Source organism: Dicentrarchus labrax, unplaced genomic scaffold (genome assembly GCF_905237075.1).
Source record: "Dicentrarchus labrax unplaced genomic scaffold, dlabrax2021, whole genome shotgun sequence".
Lineage (NCBI taxonomy): Eukaryota > Metazoa > Chordata > Actinopteri > Moronidae > Dicentrarchus > Dicentrarchus labrax.
In genome coordinates this window covers 12,421,101-12,437,610 of record NW_026136714.1, presented here as the reverse complement: position 1 = coordinate 12,437,610, position 16,510 = coordinate 12,421,101, and the positions used below count along the sequence as shown (strand labels likewise).

The following is a 16,510-nucleotide window of genomic DNA, read 5'->3' as shown; positions in this document are numbered from 1 at the left end:
TGCGGGAATTTCAGCGCTGGGTCGCTTCACTCAGGCTGGATCCCGTGCGTCATGGCGCACGGTGGATAACGGTCACGGCGGATTGCATGGCGGCCCTGCGCCACTGGCGGGCCCCGTCTTTCCTGACTCAGGGGGTGTCCATGGGCACTGTCTCGTCCAGAAAAGTGGTCACCACAGACGCCAGCCTATCCGGCTGGGGTGGCATTTACGAGGGCAGGTCTGTGAGGGGACGCTGGAGCCAGGCTCTTCAACGTCTTCACATAAACTTTCTCGAGCTCTCGGCTGTGTTTCTGTCCCTGAAACACTTCCTCCCGTTCCTCTCGGGCTGCCACGTCCTGGTGAGGACGGACAACACAACGACAGTAGCGTATATAAACCGTCAAGGGGGTTTGCGCTCTCGTGTGTTGCACACTCTGGCACGCAAACTGATCCTCTGGAGCAGTGTACACTTTCTCTCCCTGAGAGCGACTCACGTACCGGGGACCCTGAACATAGGTGCCGACCTGCTGTCCAGGGGCGCGCCGATGTACGGGGAATGGATGCTGCACCCGCAGGTCATGGAGCAGATATGGGCGCGCTTCAGCCGCGCCCGGATAGATCTGTTCGCGTCCAGAGAAAACGCTCAGTGCGAGCTGTTCTTCTCTCTGCGCACTCTGGACGCTCCCCTTGGCGTAGACGCACTAGCGCACGCTTGGCCGCACGAGCTGCTCTACGTGTTTCCCCCACTGGCCCTGATACCCCCCACTCTCGCCAGAGTGAGGGGGCACAATCACAGGCTGATCCTGATAGCTCCACACTGGCCAGCGCTGCACTGGCTGGCGGAGATATATCAGATGCTGTGCGCCCAGCCTTGGCAACTGCCGGTGCGCAGGGATTTGCTCTCGCAGGGGGGGGGGACGGTGTTCCAGACCACTCTAGACCACTGATGCCTCCGTGGGATTTAACGGTGGTTCTGGAGGGGCTTAAAGGCCCCCCATTTGAGCCATTGCTGGGAGCGAGTCTCAAACACCTGTCCCTTAAGACAGTGCTGTTACTGGCTCTCGCCTCCGCAAAGCGAGTGAGTGATATCCATGCGCTCTCTGTGAGCCCTGCGTGCGCTCAGTTCGCCCCGGGGAATACACGTATGGTTCTGAGGCCCAACCCGGTCTTTGTACCTAAGGTGGTGGGGTCATGTTCCCCGATTGAGCTCGCAGCGTTCACCACTTCTCCCGGTGAGCAGCGAGCGCACATGCTGTGTCCGGTTCGAGCTGTGCGCTCTTATATGGACAGGACACAGAGCATCAGGAGGAGCGATCAACTCTTCGTCTCCTGGGCTGAACCCCGAAAGGGACAGCCGGTGACAAAGCAGCGCCTCGCCCACTGGGTGGTGGAGGCTATAGCTTTGGCGTATACGAGCAGGGGTCTGCAGCCACCGGCGGGTTTGCGTGCACACTCTACCCGCGGGATGGCCGCATCCTGGGCTTTATTTAGGGGAGTGTCTGTTCAGGACATTTGTTCAGCAGCGAGTTGGTCCTCGCCTCTGACTTTTGTTCGGTTCTACATGCTTGACGTGTCAGGGCCGTGCGTGGCTAGCGCGGTCCTGGAGTCTTAACTGGAACCCATGGACCCTCCCCCCTGGCCGGTACTTGTTCGATAAGCTGTCTTGCAATACGGGAGCTACCATATCCCATAGCGAGACACCGAGTGAATATTATGAAGAAGAACGTTTGGTTATCTAACATAACCGCAGTTCTTAGAATAATATGAGCGAGGTGTCTCGCCAGACAACCCTTCTTGCTAGGCGGTGAGAAGAGGTTTGCTTATTGAATTGCGCGAGTGTTATCTGCGCACACTATATATAGTAGGTGGGACTACTGGGTGCGGCGCGGATGAACACCTTCACGGCCAATCAAGATTGGCGGATTGAGATAAATGCTTCTATCAGGGCTGCAGGAGGCTGCATCCCATAGCGAGACACCTCGCTCATATTATTCTAAGAACTGCGGTTATGTTAGATAACCAAACGTTTTATTGTAGAGTGCTGATGATTCCTGCATGAAGCTAAAGTCCTTAAAGACATTAAGAATAAATAAGTACTCCTGCACTTTATGGAGACAACTTACTTTGCCAGGTTTTACTATACACAAGAGACTCACTGCAAAGATATTAAAAACAACAGGGCCAACAGGGGCCTGGACTACAGCTGCATAATGAGAAGCTAACTCCCTTTGAAAAGTCATGGACAACTAATCAAGCTTGAGAGAGGCGAGAAAAGTTCAGCAAGGGATTCAATGAGGTGACAAAAATCAACTTTATAAAGAGAACCCTTGAACGAGATGACGGCACTGATTAGAAAGCTGAAACCTCACAGGGCACATAAAACTAAAGAGATTTAGACTACAAAGAAAAAAGGATAATGCACATAATTACAATATATAAACTGCTACAAATATATAATGTCAGGAGATGGTCCATCCCTGCATTAAAAATGGCCAAATAAGTCCAACATCTGTGATAGCTGTAATCAGACTCTTCAGAGAAGCCTGTAATAAAAAGGTTGTCCCTCCGATGGTGATGTCCAGATTGATCCATTAAGAACATTAGCGGGCAGTCCACTGTGAGACCGCAGGCTGAGGAATGTTAGTGATTTCTTCACAGAGCTCTCACCGGCAAAGGACAGTGTATCATTGATCTTTGTGGTGATGATCTGATATGTCTTTGGCAGCACCAGTAATTGCTAACTAATGATATGTTCATCAAGCAATGTTTCGGACTGTCCAATTTTGTTCAGTTGATCCTTTAAAGCCAGTGTGGCAAGGACACGTTATAGTGGTCTATTCTCATTTATTTACTTTAACATGTAGAGAGGCAGGCTATTAGAGCGGAAAAGATTAGTCCAAAACAAATCACCAACTGTTTTGATAATCAATTAGTTAGTTTAGGTCAAGCAAAATTTCCAAACATTTACTGGTTCCAGCTTGTTAAATTTGGACTGTTGGCCAAAACAAGCCATTTGGAAGCATCATTGGGGAACTCTGGAAATTGTGAAGGGCATTTTTCACCCTTTCAACAACACCATTAATCTATTGATAAAATAAATTAACAATGATGTTAAATAGAGGCAGCCCTTCATTCTCCCGTGTTTTATAAGAATACTTTTTCAAAATGTATTACATGTTTTCTGATATCTGATTTTTCCACTTTTAAAACAATACATTTCCTCCATCTGTCTGAAACTAGCAGAAACAGCAAGAACAAAAAAATAACACAAATTTCCATGGAAATTATTCATACATATGCTCTATCAGGTACTCAAACTAATCTGAGTAATGCCAAAAAGGAGAAAAACTTGCCCTGCTTACTTCATCACTAGTCAGTGCACAACACTATCCTGAAATGTGTCCTAGTTTAGAGCATGGTGGCAGTGATACAGAGAGTAGTGCTAGTCTAACAATTTAGCCAAGGCAAGGCTCTTGACATTCTAATAAGGGAATTTGCTGCTCCAGTTTAGCAGTGATGGAGCGGGGCTCTTTATCAGGCAGGCCAGGCCACACACCTGGCAAGCTGCGACACCATACTGAGCCAGGCTCTCTCAATGGTCCACGTCCCTCTACTGCTCTCCATGGAATGAACCACCGGATGTTCTGGTAAAAATCAGCCAAAGATGATGACTGACCAAAGTTTGACAAAAAAGGCAAAGGTCAAGTTAATTTACTCTATGAAATTTCAATATAGCAAATGATGTGAATAAAGTGTTGAATGTAAAATGTTCCTCCACTTTTTCTGTGTGTTTAGTGCTAAAAGGACAAATGTTTTAAAAATTGTGAGCCAATTTGTTCCGACCTGCGACCATAACTCTGAGCTATCATCTTTCATCAAAGCCGCTTTGGTTTTTCCCTCTAACACTTGCATTGACAACAAAATTACATTCAATGAGATTAATGTGCTTTACATGTGCTAATGCAGCAGCAGTGCAGTGTTTTTCACAATAACAGAGACAGAAACGCAGGGAGAGGGAATGAGGAACTGACAAGAAGCTGTAATGCTACAAAGGTGAAAACATCTATTGATGGCAAATCTTTTCTTAAAATAAGGGATAATAAGAGGAGGATAAAGGAGCCATTATTGACGAGAAAAACAAATGCATGACACCACAGTTCTACAGAGTTTCTCTGGAAAGGAGAACAAGGGTTTGGGTTCATTCAAGTCCACTTGTTACAGGATTTACTAAAGATGGGATAGTTCAAATGTGGAAAACAGAGATGCGACAAAGAGACAGAGATTACTGAACTCTGATTCACTGAGGTCCAAAGATAATTCTTTACCTTGGAACCAGCAATTGAGAAGAGAATCTCAGATCAGTTCAAATGGCTTTCTTGATATAGATTGAAAGCTCTAAAACAGCAACAATATGGATGTGGTGTTGGAACTGCTGTTTGAAGGACCAAGGATGAACTTTGAAATGCAACTTTTAAGTGGATTCGGATGCAAGTCATATTAGTAGAAAGTAAAAAAGAATAGTTAAAATAGAACTTGAAGATGAGAAGTTTGTAAGGTTGACATGACATCGCAAAAAGGATTACAGTAAGGAAGCACGATGTAAGTGCAGCATCAGCGCATGAACAAGATGTTCAAGCATTGCAAGATACAGCAGTGAAAATTGCTAAAACCGAGTTCCTATTTTTCTCACGAATGTACAAATGTACAAAATAGCAAAATGCGTGGAAAAGGGACAAAATACCTCAACAATGCATTTGCCTTTTATTTTGTGGTTCTCACTTTACTAATGGAATGCTGTTAGCTTGACCCGGAGAGGTGTGAAAGCTTTTTCCTTTTCTTTGCTTTAATGTGTCCGTTGCAGCAAAAGAAAAGCAGCACCCATCTCCATTGAACGAAACATTGAAAAAGGAGAGAAATGTGACAAGTCTCTACAGTAAACAGACAATTAGAATAATAGTAAGCAAAATTAGGTCACAAAATGAGCCTATTACCGTGATGTCATGTAGGCAAAGATGGATATCATCTACAGGGAGAGCGATATTTTGTTTCTTTTGCCAGGTCTATTGAGAGAGCATTGTCTGATAGTCGTACCACATCGGGCTGTTGTTGAACCACAGAGAACAGCGATTATGAGGTCCTACATATTTAGACAAATTATAAATACAAAATAACAGAAGAAGTATTTTGTATCTGAGTTAGGGCTGAAAGTAACGTTTTCATTCATTTCATTAACAATTAAAGTACTGGTTATATCAGAAATTAATTGTTTAGTGTGTAAAACATCATACTGTACAAATTATTGCGAAAAATGACATGTCATTGTTTTGTTTTGATACCTTTGGTCAGAAACCCAAAGTTTCCAATTAATTTGTGACTAATTGCAGCAGCTCTAATTTGAGCCTTTACCTGTATATCAGGGAGATCTGAGATAAATGTTGAAGATAAAACTTTAGCTGAACTAATTTCTTTCATTACACCTTCCATCTGTCAACCTCTTACCCCACATCATCTTATCTGTCCATGTGATGAAATCTTTTTTCAATCTTCAATCTTCAAGCACTCTTTCCAATTTTACATTCCCTTTCCCCTCCTTTATTCTATCATTAAACCAGCCACTTACACCAATAATATGACAGCTGAATGGTAAACTTATTACTTGCCAGATCCTTCATTAATCTTTTATTTTAATTCTTACTCAGCTCATCTTCCTCACTTGCAGAAACACATGAATACTCACATTAAATTAAATTAATTGAATTCAATAAAAAGTATTTTTAAGTGCTACACTTATTGAGTGCCATCACTTCTTAAATCACTTGGAACATCCTGTTATGTTTCAAAAATCTCCCCCCTTGTCTTGATCTTCTTTAAATCCTTCCTCCTCCGTTTCATCCATCCGTGACCATCTTTCTGAGTCCTTTGCTCTTCTGTATCTCATGGATTCAATATCCGCACTATAAGTGATCAAATGCTCCAGTAAGCCAATAAGGCTACACTAGTGTTCATATTAGTCTGACTCACTCATTATGTGCAGAAGCACCAAATAAATACAGTTCCTCATCACACAGACACAGACACAGACACACACACACACACACACACACACCAGCGAGTGAGGTGTCCCAATGCTCCAGGCCTGTGATAAATCATCCAGCCAGTTCTATTCAATCTGCCACTGCTCACAGCTGCCTATAGATAAAAAGTAGTGGCCCTGATGCCTTGAGGCTACTGCAAAGCCACAACTGTAATCTTTACAAGCTACAAGAGCCTGGAGTGATACACTATGAAAATTTAAGTCCATGTCCATTGCATTAACTTTCTTTCCTCGTTCTCTCAGTTTCTCTCTTTAAAAAGTATTTGATAATATAGTGCTATCCAAAATGAATCACATTCTTGAGGTTATTGTGATACCATTCTTTCCTACCACTAATTCAATTTCTATGGTAATGCAAAACACCATGAAGTTACTCGAGAGTGGAAAAAAACCCAACTCATTTGCACACACAAGTGCAAAAAAAAAAAAACACTGGCCAGATAGGCAAACAGACAACGAAATATCATGTGAGCTCACCCATCAAAGCTGACATGTTCTGGAAAATTCTGAGCAGCTCTGGGGTGATGGCTGGACTGTTCTCCAAAGTCACCAACCTGCACGATAGGGAGGGAAGAAGGAGAGCAGGAAGAAGGTTTAGTCAAAAAGCAAGGAGAAGAGAAAATAAAACAGAAAATGGGGAGAAGATGTGACAAAAGAGTACATAAGATATAGATTAGAGGTGGCAAAAGGAAATGGGAGGAGAAGTACAGCAGGACAAATTACAGAGACAGAAAGCAGAAAAGAACATGGGCATCACAAAGGTGGAAAGAAAAAATACATGGTGATGTGGGTGTCAAATAAAAAAAAAAGGAAAAGACAGAGGCAGGGGAAAGCAATGTTAGGGGTTTGCTCAGTGTAAGAAAGACACAGGTGCATAAATCTTTGCATCTACTGAACATAACAATATGATGATAACATAATTTCACCAGGCCTCTCTCTTCATCTCTGCTCATATGGCAACTGATTGTTAAAGTAATTTATTCAAAAAGATCTGACATGCTCTAAGGTCTAAGCTGCTTCAAGTGCATGTATGTAAACTGGAACAGCTTTGAGGTGAATTGCGCAGAGGAAACACAGTTATCGAAAACCCCAGACAAAGGTTGGTGGATTTCACCTAGAAGTACCCAAGAAGATGAGACATGAATGACTGATTGGATGCATCCTCCACAAACTAAGAAAAAAAAAACAAGATAGACAGATACTGAGAGGGACACAGAGAGAAAACCAGCTGATAAAAGATAAAAGCAAAAGAAAATGACATTGACTTTGTAAACAAAGCAGACAAATATTTAGGGCACGGTTGTTTATCAGGAAGGATAAAAGACAGGACAGAGACATAGGACTGTGGCTTTGCGCTATAAGCATACACAGCATCCTGAACACTGCAGGTCTCCACAGGCAGAAAAAAAGAGATTAAAGAGGGAGTTAAAAAGCAAAGAGATGATGGGAGAGTAACAAAAGGTAATGGAATGCATTTGCAAAAGTGAGCGTACTGTTTTGCTGCAGATGCTTGAGTTAGCTTTAAAGTGGTACGTGCCCAAAAACATACAGGAAAGATTGCGAGCCACATAATCACCCACCTAGTGGTAGTCTTTGAAAAAGCAAATTCAAATAAGATGTCACGGTAAGCCCATTAACTGCTACTTATCTGCAAAGTGTTTCCATTTGCTTCACATATATGTACTCGACATGAGTCAGTAAATGAGGCTGATGACTAATATGACCAATAAAAATGGGACTCATGAGTGAACTGAGCAGCAGAGAAAAGGGTAAAAGAGAGAGATAAAGACAGCTATAGTTATAGTATGGATGTGTAGGTGTGTGTATGTGAGGGTGATCTGAACAGTGGGGGAGGAAATGAGATCACCAAGAGCTTCATAAACATCTGCCTCAGTGAGCTTTTTCTATAACTTATAAACATGTAGTGTTTATGAGTGTGTCCATACCAAAGCTCCAGTCCATCCTCCAGCAAATACACATGAGGCGGCTGGGAAACATCGGTGCTCAGCTGGATGACAGGAAGAAGGAAAGGGTACAGATTCTTACTCTCTGCCCCCAGGCCCTGTTAGAACACACAGATACAAAAAGTCAGTGACAAGTAGGAAAACCTGACAAAGAATGCAGACGGGGAGCTTTAAGAGGGCCGTACTTTATGTGCTTTTACTTAATGGGTGTTCTTTGCAGACCATCTACGCAAAGTGGGGTACCACAAACTTAAAGAAAATATTCAATATACCATACTTACTCACACCTTCCCAGCAACACACATCTTGTCAGAGCATGTTGTCCCCATGCTCCAATACTAGTGCGAGAGCTTACCTTGTTCTTACAACAGATAAGATGCATGTGCAGAGCCAGCGCGCTGTAGGGCAACTGTTCCCCCTTTCAATAACAAGGAGGTATCATAAATTGTGGCTTTTGGTACTCAAAGGACTTATGTTTGGCTGCAAAATACATGCCCTAAGGTGCAAGAGTTTTGTAGGGATTTCTATATTCATTTTATGGCTCTTTTAAAACCGTGTGGGACCATATACTTCAATTGGTTGAGGAAAAAGGCTCAAGTACAACTGAAGGATCTAACTCAATGTCCATGTAGTGGTCATATACATATCAAATCAGGTGACATGAGAGTGAGTAGGAAATGGACGGGAATTTCACTTGGGAAGAACTGCTCTTTAAAAGGGTAATGCACAAACCCATTTGTTACACATGAACATGCACTGGACATAAGCAAGGGCAATGAGCTCTACAGTATCACATGGCTTTTAACTTATGAAAGGAAGATAGGTCTACTGGGAACACAGTTGAAGAAACATTTCTGAAAGGCACTACATCGCACGGTGGTAGATTTTACCACATCGGTCTCTTTCATAGAGGCTGAAAGCCAGAAAAGAACTGTATCTCTCTTTTGAATACTCTCTGGTCATTTTGCATTTTATTTGTGTGCTGTACGTAGAGTATATATTTTACATCCCTTCGTAACAGAATGGAGTTCACACCTACTATGAGAATTCTTCCAGATGCATTTGCAATTTGGATTTAGCTTCCCAGCTCATATTTATCTGTGACAAAAGTATAAAACAGTTCACATCTCTCTACTTTCCCCATATTGCTGCTCCATCTCTGATGTGTGTCAGTGAACTCCAGCCGCACTGGATAATTTAGCAAGGATGTTCTATTACATTTATCATTCTTCATGATTTGTATCTGTAATATCTGTATTATTGCAAGCACAAAGACTATATCCATTTTGGCTACATACAGTATATTCTATTGTTGTTTTGTAATTCCTTTGAAATATTTAAATTTATAATAACTTTAGAAGTCTATAAATCCAACCATACTTTATATTATATGCATTATATTACATTATACTGTATATATTAAAATATAAATTAGTATGTGGTTACACAATTTGCTAATCCAAGCCCCTTCAGCTGTAGACCTTCAGTGCCTCCCACAGTTCTTCCAGATGTGTACTTGTGTCACTCTCTCAAAGGGAGTGTGTCTCTATCACTGAACGTTTCATCTCACACTGTGAAATAATGCAGCAGCAGACACATGGGGGTCCTAATCTTTCTGCAGGCTGAGACAATCTGCTTCAATGCTGTGATGGAATGGAGCTTCTGTCTCAGACTATTTTCTTCTTAACTTGAGTTAGTCAGTGATAAACCTGATTGATATTGAGGCAAATGAGTGAGTTGCCCCACAAACACACCAGCACCTGGAAAGACAAGACCGAGCCTCTCTCCAAGTTGCCTTATCCAGGATGATCACAATATCTGGCAGGTGAGGGCAAGGTAGAAATAAAACCAAGGTTTGGCCCAGGTCTCTTTTGGAACTCAGTAACATGTGGCCAGATGAGCAAAAACACTTTTGTGATGTTTAATTTTGTACACAAATGCCTAATTCTGCTTGGCTGACAAGAACATTTCTGTGCATTAACACTGTACATACTGTATGCATCTTCTGTAACTCGATGCACAAATACTATACCTGTACCAGGTGGATGAGTGTAGTGAGTATGGCACATCGAAGCATGTTGTGCTCTTCAGATTGCTTCCAGAGCAGGGGCAGGTACTGAACCAGACAGCCTACGTATGGTCGGATCTGAAGCAGAAGAAAAGTAAATGACAAATATGAAGCAAAGCATATAATACTGTAAAATTGTACCTGCATATTCCACGACAGCTTAACAGTTTAACTACTATCAAACCCATGTTAAGAGTCTACTAAGGATGATGCAGAATATAGTATTTTTGGGAACAGTGAAGACAACTCAAGCAACTGCTTATTTGGCCTCTAAAGTGTGTTAACATTACATACACAGGATAAAAGAAAAGTGAGCATCTACTGTATGCACTTAGTGTAATGCTTCCCCTCAAATGTTTGTACGTTTGGCTCTTCAAGCAGTGAATTCAGAGCCATTTCCCATATCCCTCTTGGTCTCTATCATCCCGAATCAGCTCTATCAAAGCATGCCTCAGTGGAATAGCCGTGGAAGGAAAATACTGGACATGTAGCATGAGTTGAACTCATGTGAAAAGTAGCGCAACAATGTTCAGATTATGTTCAGATCAAGACACTTCTGAGGAGCTGGTTGACCAAACCAGAGATAATATGACACTGTGCATAGAAAAGAATGACCCATGGACCAATGTTCACAGCTAACAGTACCCCAAATTGATTTATCTGAACTCATGCTCAATGCGACAGCAACTTCTACAACAATCTTTATTATAACAAAATGTGTCTGTATTTATTATTATTATTTAAATGTCTATATTTTTCTTTTAAATCAAGTTATTTTGTTGAAAACACTAGTAAAATCAGAATGGTCAGACACCAAATGGATGCAATCACTCTCATTCCTGTGTGAAATTGGAAAATGTGATGGCACACTATAATTTAGGTGCAGTTACTGTGCGGCCAGGCAACTCTAAGACTTCTGAGTATGGCACTGAATTACAGACCTCAAAAAGTTCCTGCCATTTTCATGTGCTGACTTGTGCTCACCCTTCAGATTCCCTATAGCAGCTCTTAGGTCGGGCTGCAGACCCAACGGTGGGATTTTTTTGCTCGATTACACCTTTTTAAAAAGGGGCTGGGTAAGAGTGGAGGGAACAGTAAAAAAGAAACAGGACATACAGCCTTGAAGAGAAAGATTAAAAAGTGAGAAAAACAGACCCACAAACCAGCCTAGGATGACATTTGTGGGACGGATAGCAGCAAAGGGAGCTAAATCTTATAACATCTGTCATCATGTTCATTTCAACTCAAGCTGCACTCATGATTTCATTGACTGGTTTTCTCAGCTGCTGCCACTCTTTGTGGGTTCGAAATCCTTTGTGAGAAGGGTTTGAATATTAATGGGACTTCCACTGACTGTAGAAGTTTAGCCAGGGCCAGTGACTGGGGAAGACTTAACCAGAGTGACAGTTCACAAGGATGAAAGTCATTTCTGTGACAGATTTAAGTCAAGGGATCGTTTAAGGGAAAGTGCTTAAAAAACAGATCTGAAAAGAGCCTTGGGGGGGTCGAGAGGAAGGTCAATTTTTTTAAGAGTTGACAGTTAAGTGGATTAGAACGCCTTACTGGATGCTCAGAAAAAAATAAAATCCATATGGCCACAAAAGCACTGCAGTGGCAGAGGGGAGACTGTGTCATCATGGTAAATGAGAGCTGACATCAGAACAAGGGCTGCCTTAGGCCTTATGATTTACAAAGAGTCAAGAATTGGACTTGCAGTAGCTTTACTAGGATGTGAAAAATCATTAATGTCTAGCTATCTTTGAGGACAGATGGTTGTTTTACCATGGGGGTCTGGGGCTAGCACAGGGTGACAGATGTTTTGTATATGTGTTATAATGTTTTTAACAGCTTTTTAACACGTCCCCTGCAGAGTCCACATCAATGACTACAATGTAAGCAGTGCTATAGACAGTATATGAAGTACGTAGCGTTTGACTCAACTTCACATACTGTAACTGATGATGGTAAAGAAATGGAAGGAAAAACAATGTGACCTACACTTCCAAAGATAATTATTTATTTTATATCTCAAATCTCACCTGGATGTTTACTCTCTCAATGACACAGGAGATGACATGGAGCACCTGCATTTTCGTGTCGCACTCTGTCACCTGCTGCAACAACTGGAAAAGCAGCCCAAATATAGACTCGAGGTACTAAACAAAGAAAATTTAAGAGTTAGAAAAAGGGGAAATGAAGAGGTGAAAACATTAATTTATTCATTGATTATGGTGACATTTTGATTCTGCTCACAACTAAATCAAAAGCAAATGCAGTAATTACCACATTAGTGGTACAAGTACTCACTGGGAGGAATTGCTCTGTCCGGAACTCAAAGTCATCAACAGGTGGTCGTGAGTTAAGGATGAAATCAAACTGCTTAAGACAGGTATGCATATGTATTGATCTGGCAAAACTAAGGACTGATAAATATTGTAAGCCGTTGCATTAGACTTAAATAGCAAGCATAATATAAATAGCATGATTGATTTTATTGCAAAAGTTAGTCCCAATCTGAAAAACAATATAAGTACAGGAAGGATATTTAGTTTCAGGGTTGTAGCTGTCTCAATCCGTACCTATAAGGGAAAAAAAGAAGACAAACACACAAAAAAACTTTAATCATTTTAGAAATCAGGCATCCCTCATTTACGACTCTAAAAGTGCATCTGGATTGCTAGCTAATCAAAGTTGTAGAGAGAGAAGACACATTGAGTTTGCAGTGAACTTGAAATTGAAAGAGAGCAAGAGCAAAAGAAATGTAGAAATAGACGAATAGGAACAGAAGATTGCCACAGCTGCAATGCAGCAATATGCAGCAATATAAGCCAACGCGAAAAACTGCAATTACCTTTCCCTCTAATGGCAGTCTCAGAAAGACCACAACAAGCTTTTTATAACTGAACACTCTGTATGTGTGTGCACCTGCAGCAACTAAGCTAAATACAGGCTGTCTATTGTTATCTAAGGAAGTGGCCCTCCACTCTTATAGACTCCAGCAGTATATTCTAGCAGTGTCAGAGTGGTGGAGGTGGAAATGCCCACAAGGGACAAAGTGATCAGACGGAGGAGATTAAAGAAGGTAAATGAAAGAAGAGAAAGGTGAGGGACTGAGAACTCAATTACAGCCGGTCCTAGCTTTCAACAATTTCACAACACATGTAAAGCACAAGACGCAGCGCAAGAGTCTGTACGGGCGGATAAGTGAAGGTGAGTGTGTGTTTGTGTCTGTGTGAGCAGTGTTACAGACAAACATTACTAACACAACGCTATCCAATTTATGAAAGGTCTTTGCAAGCTTTGTCATGCAATTTTAGTCCAAATAGCTTCAGATGTATTTGACTGTTTCTTTATTTCCTAACACAGGTTTGTTTTTTAACTTGCCACAAGGCTCAAGAAAAGAGTTAGGGAGTTACAGATATTCAGTTATTATTGAATATGTATAACTCCCTGTAGATAAACAGTTACAACTTTATGTGATATCCTCAACTACTTAACCAACTTGATTTTATAAAAGGAGTACGGTCTAAACCTGCTCTATTTAAAAAGTTTCCTGAGATAACTTCTGTTATTATTTGGCGCTATACTATTGAAATTTATTTAACCGAACTAGTAAGCTGCAGAGCACAACCTATTATGCTGTAAATAATAGTGGCTAGAAAAATAATTCATATCAATCCTTGTTTTCTCTAAGTGCATATTTTTTTCACATCTTTAAATATGATAAACCCCTAGATTATATTTGTGCTGTTTTGGAAGATGTGTTTGTTAAATATTTTATTTTTCAGTTCATAAAGCATTAATATATCCATATTTGTAGCTTATTCTCTTAAAACACACACAGTGCTTCTCTTTTTAGACTGTACTTTTTATACTGTCCTACTTTTGATAACAATCAATTCACTTCAAAGTAACTCCGCTTTCTGGAACTTACTTATTTTGCACCAGCACAAGCTGAGTAGTATTATTTGAAGTGACTTAAATTAAGTGATTTAAATATGCAGCAAACTTTCAAAAAAAACCTCCCAGAAGAACAATTTCCACATCTTTAGTTCAGACCTGTCCCTACTACAAAGGATGATAACAGCAAAGTTTCTGATTTCGGCTTTAAACTGCTTACTTTTTATGACTAATTATGAACAGTATGCATCTATGAAGAACTGAAAAGCAAACAGACTCCAAGGCTGTCATGATACTGTCTAAAACAAGCAACAATACCACAATAAGTATGATTTAACATGGTTTTGTCAAAGGAGTGCATGGAATACAGCATAAAACTGAGTCATTAAAAACACATTTGACTCATTTACATAGATTAAATTATTTGCATAATCTGCACAGAATGATATTTACATCTGTGTAACTCTTTAATATGTATATTTAACAGGCTATGGGTTTGGTAATGTCATCTCAACAAGACACAAAGTTTCATCTTCTCTCTAAGAACAGCAGCATGGCAGAAAACTGCCAATTTATTCAGAAAGACACAAAGACTATTTCATGTCATTATTAATCTATCAAATATATTTAAACTGACAAACAGACTTAACTGTCATCCTATATCCAAACATGAAGATAAGTGAGACCACTGTAAAATGTACATTCAAGATGTGACATTGCATAAAGTTGAATTTGAGACATAGTTGGATATAGAGATGTACAAATTTCCCCCTTGAGTCTGCAAGATCATAAAATGCAGAATAATGTTTTAGTAATGCTGCATACATAACAAGCAACAAAAGGAGTATGTTGATGAACGAGACCCATCAGTTGCCATCAGCACTGGCCTTGTTGGCAATTCACACACTAATGAGAGAAACAGCATTACAATTCCACAACAAAGTGTAGAAGATAATAGATTGCTTGATGACATACTCAGATGAGTCTCATAAAACACACAAATAGACACACACAATGCCTGACAATGACTGAGTAAAAACATTTGCTTCAAATCATTATTTAGTCTCAAACAGTCTTTGAGGAATACTAAAAAACAGCAGGTTCAAAATGAATTTAAAAGTGATTGAAGGTTTAATCAGTGAAAATTACATCGAACCATCTCACTGAATCAAAACAAGCATAGGAAAAGCTTCACTTTACTTAGGGTTCTGTAAAAGGCAACACCAGAGCAAAAAAAACTGATAGGACAGTAAAACTGGTGTACGCAGCTATGTCCAGACAAACTGCATGCAACATAAATACACACACACTTTTCCATCAGGAAAATAATTCAACGGGTGCTTCACTCGTATAAACAAATGGCAGTTATTACCTGGACCATAGATAAATACAGATGGCATCGATTAAAAAAGCCCAGGAGCTGGTCAACGTTTCATTATGGCCTCACAGACACCAACACACAGAGGCAAATGACAAGGCAACACACAGGTATTATCTGGAAATTAGAATTAGAGTAGATAAACAACAATAATTTGCACAAATTGTAGCTACAGCTGGCTTATCACTAAATTCACTAGAATAGAATAGAGAATAGAGAGTTATCTTATAATAAGCTTTTTAGACGAGAAAGAAATGATTAATAGTTAGTGTTGTGGATTTACTTGTGTGTCTCAGATAATTTAACTACAAAGTTAATCATTTGGAAAGAATTACACTAATGAAAAATATTGATGTTTGGCATGCTGGGAACCCTGATGTAATATGGGTATGGTAAAATTCTGATTTTAAGGAAGGCCTTTTACAATTCACTCCAATGTCATGTTTGCTACACCCTCTCCTTGCTGTGAGGTTGTGATCTTCAATTCCAGTAATAACTTGTGGTTCAAAACTGACGTCAGTCATGACAGTGTATCTACCGTACAGTAACTAAAACCTTGATTGAGTGGGATTATTATGATGAATGTAAAATCCATATTTTAAATGCTCCAAAGCCTTCCAGCACTTGAGGAAAGTGAACAGAAATGGGACTAAAACATCACAGCTTGACGGTGTCAAAGCTGGCTTAACAGCAAATTCTAGAAAAAATTATTACCTCCCACTGGGAACGCAAATGGCCTGAAAACAGAAGGAGTTAAACTTGCCACCAAGATTATTTTTAGCCGTCTATGAGTAAACATAAGAGAAGAATGCAGCTGTAGAGGAGAATGTATTGGAGGAAATGAGGATTCAGCTCATGAATGTCATTGATCGATGCCAATGAACTGTTGATGTGTGCATCTTTGTCTAACATTACAAAACATACAAAGCTCCCACAGGGTGTAAAATTACCAATAACATCTGTATTTACTGTAGACTTCTGCATTTCTCAAAGGAATAACAAATATAGATATATTAGCATCACTGATAACAAACTAAAATAAGTAAGCATGTTGTTAGTTGTTAATCAAAAAATGATCTAAAATGAAACCATTTATTAGTATAAAACGAAAATGTGTTCCTTTGTCG

The 16,510-nt window shown here is 40.3% G+C and overlaps 1 protein-coding gene across 3 annotated transcripts in view; it reads right to left on the bottom strand.

Annotated features, from left to right (window-relative positions):
- Window positions 1-16,510, bottom strand: part of ipo11 (importin 11) — a 116,905-nt gene that overhangs the window by 49,134 nt on the left and 51,261 nt on the right. For 2 of the 3 annotated variants that reach the window (XM_051421991.1, XM_051421992.1), the window contains exons 17-22: window positions 12,651-12,684; window positions 12,413-12,453; window positions 12,145-12,261; window positions 10,070-10,183; window positions 8,020-8,135; window positions 6,551-6,627 (exon numbers count right to left, since the gene is read on the bottom strand). In XM_051421991.1, the coding sequence (XP_051277951.1) occupies window positions 6,551-6,627; window positions 8,020-8,135; window positions 10,070-10,183; window positions 12,145-12,261; window positions 12,413-12,453; window positions 12,651-12,684 (499 nt within the window). The remainder of the gene's footprint in view (window positions 1-6,550; window positions 6,628-8,019; window positions 8,136-10,069; window positions 10,184-12,144; window positions 12,262-12,412; window positions 12,454-12,650; window positions 12,685-16,510) is intronic. The other variant, XM_051421993.1, reaches the window with a different exon arrangement.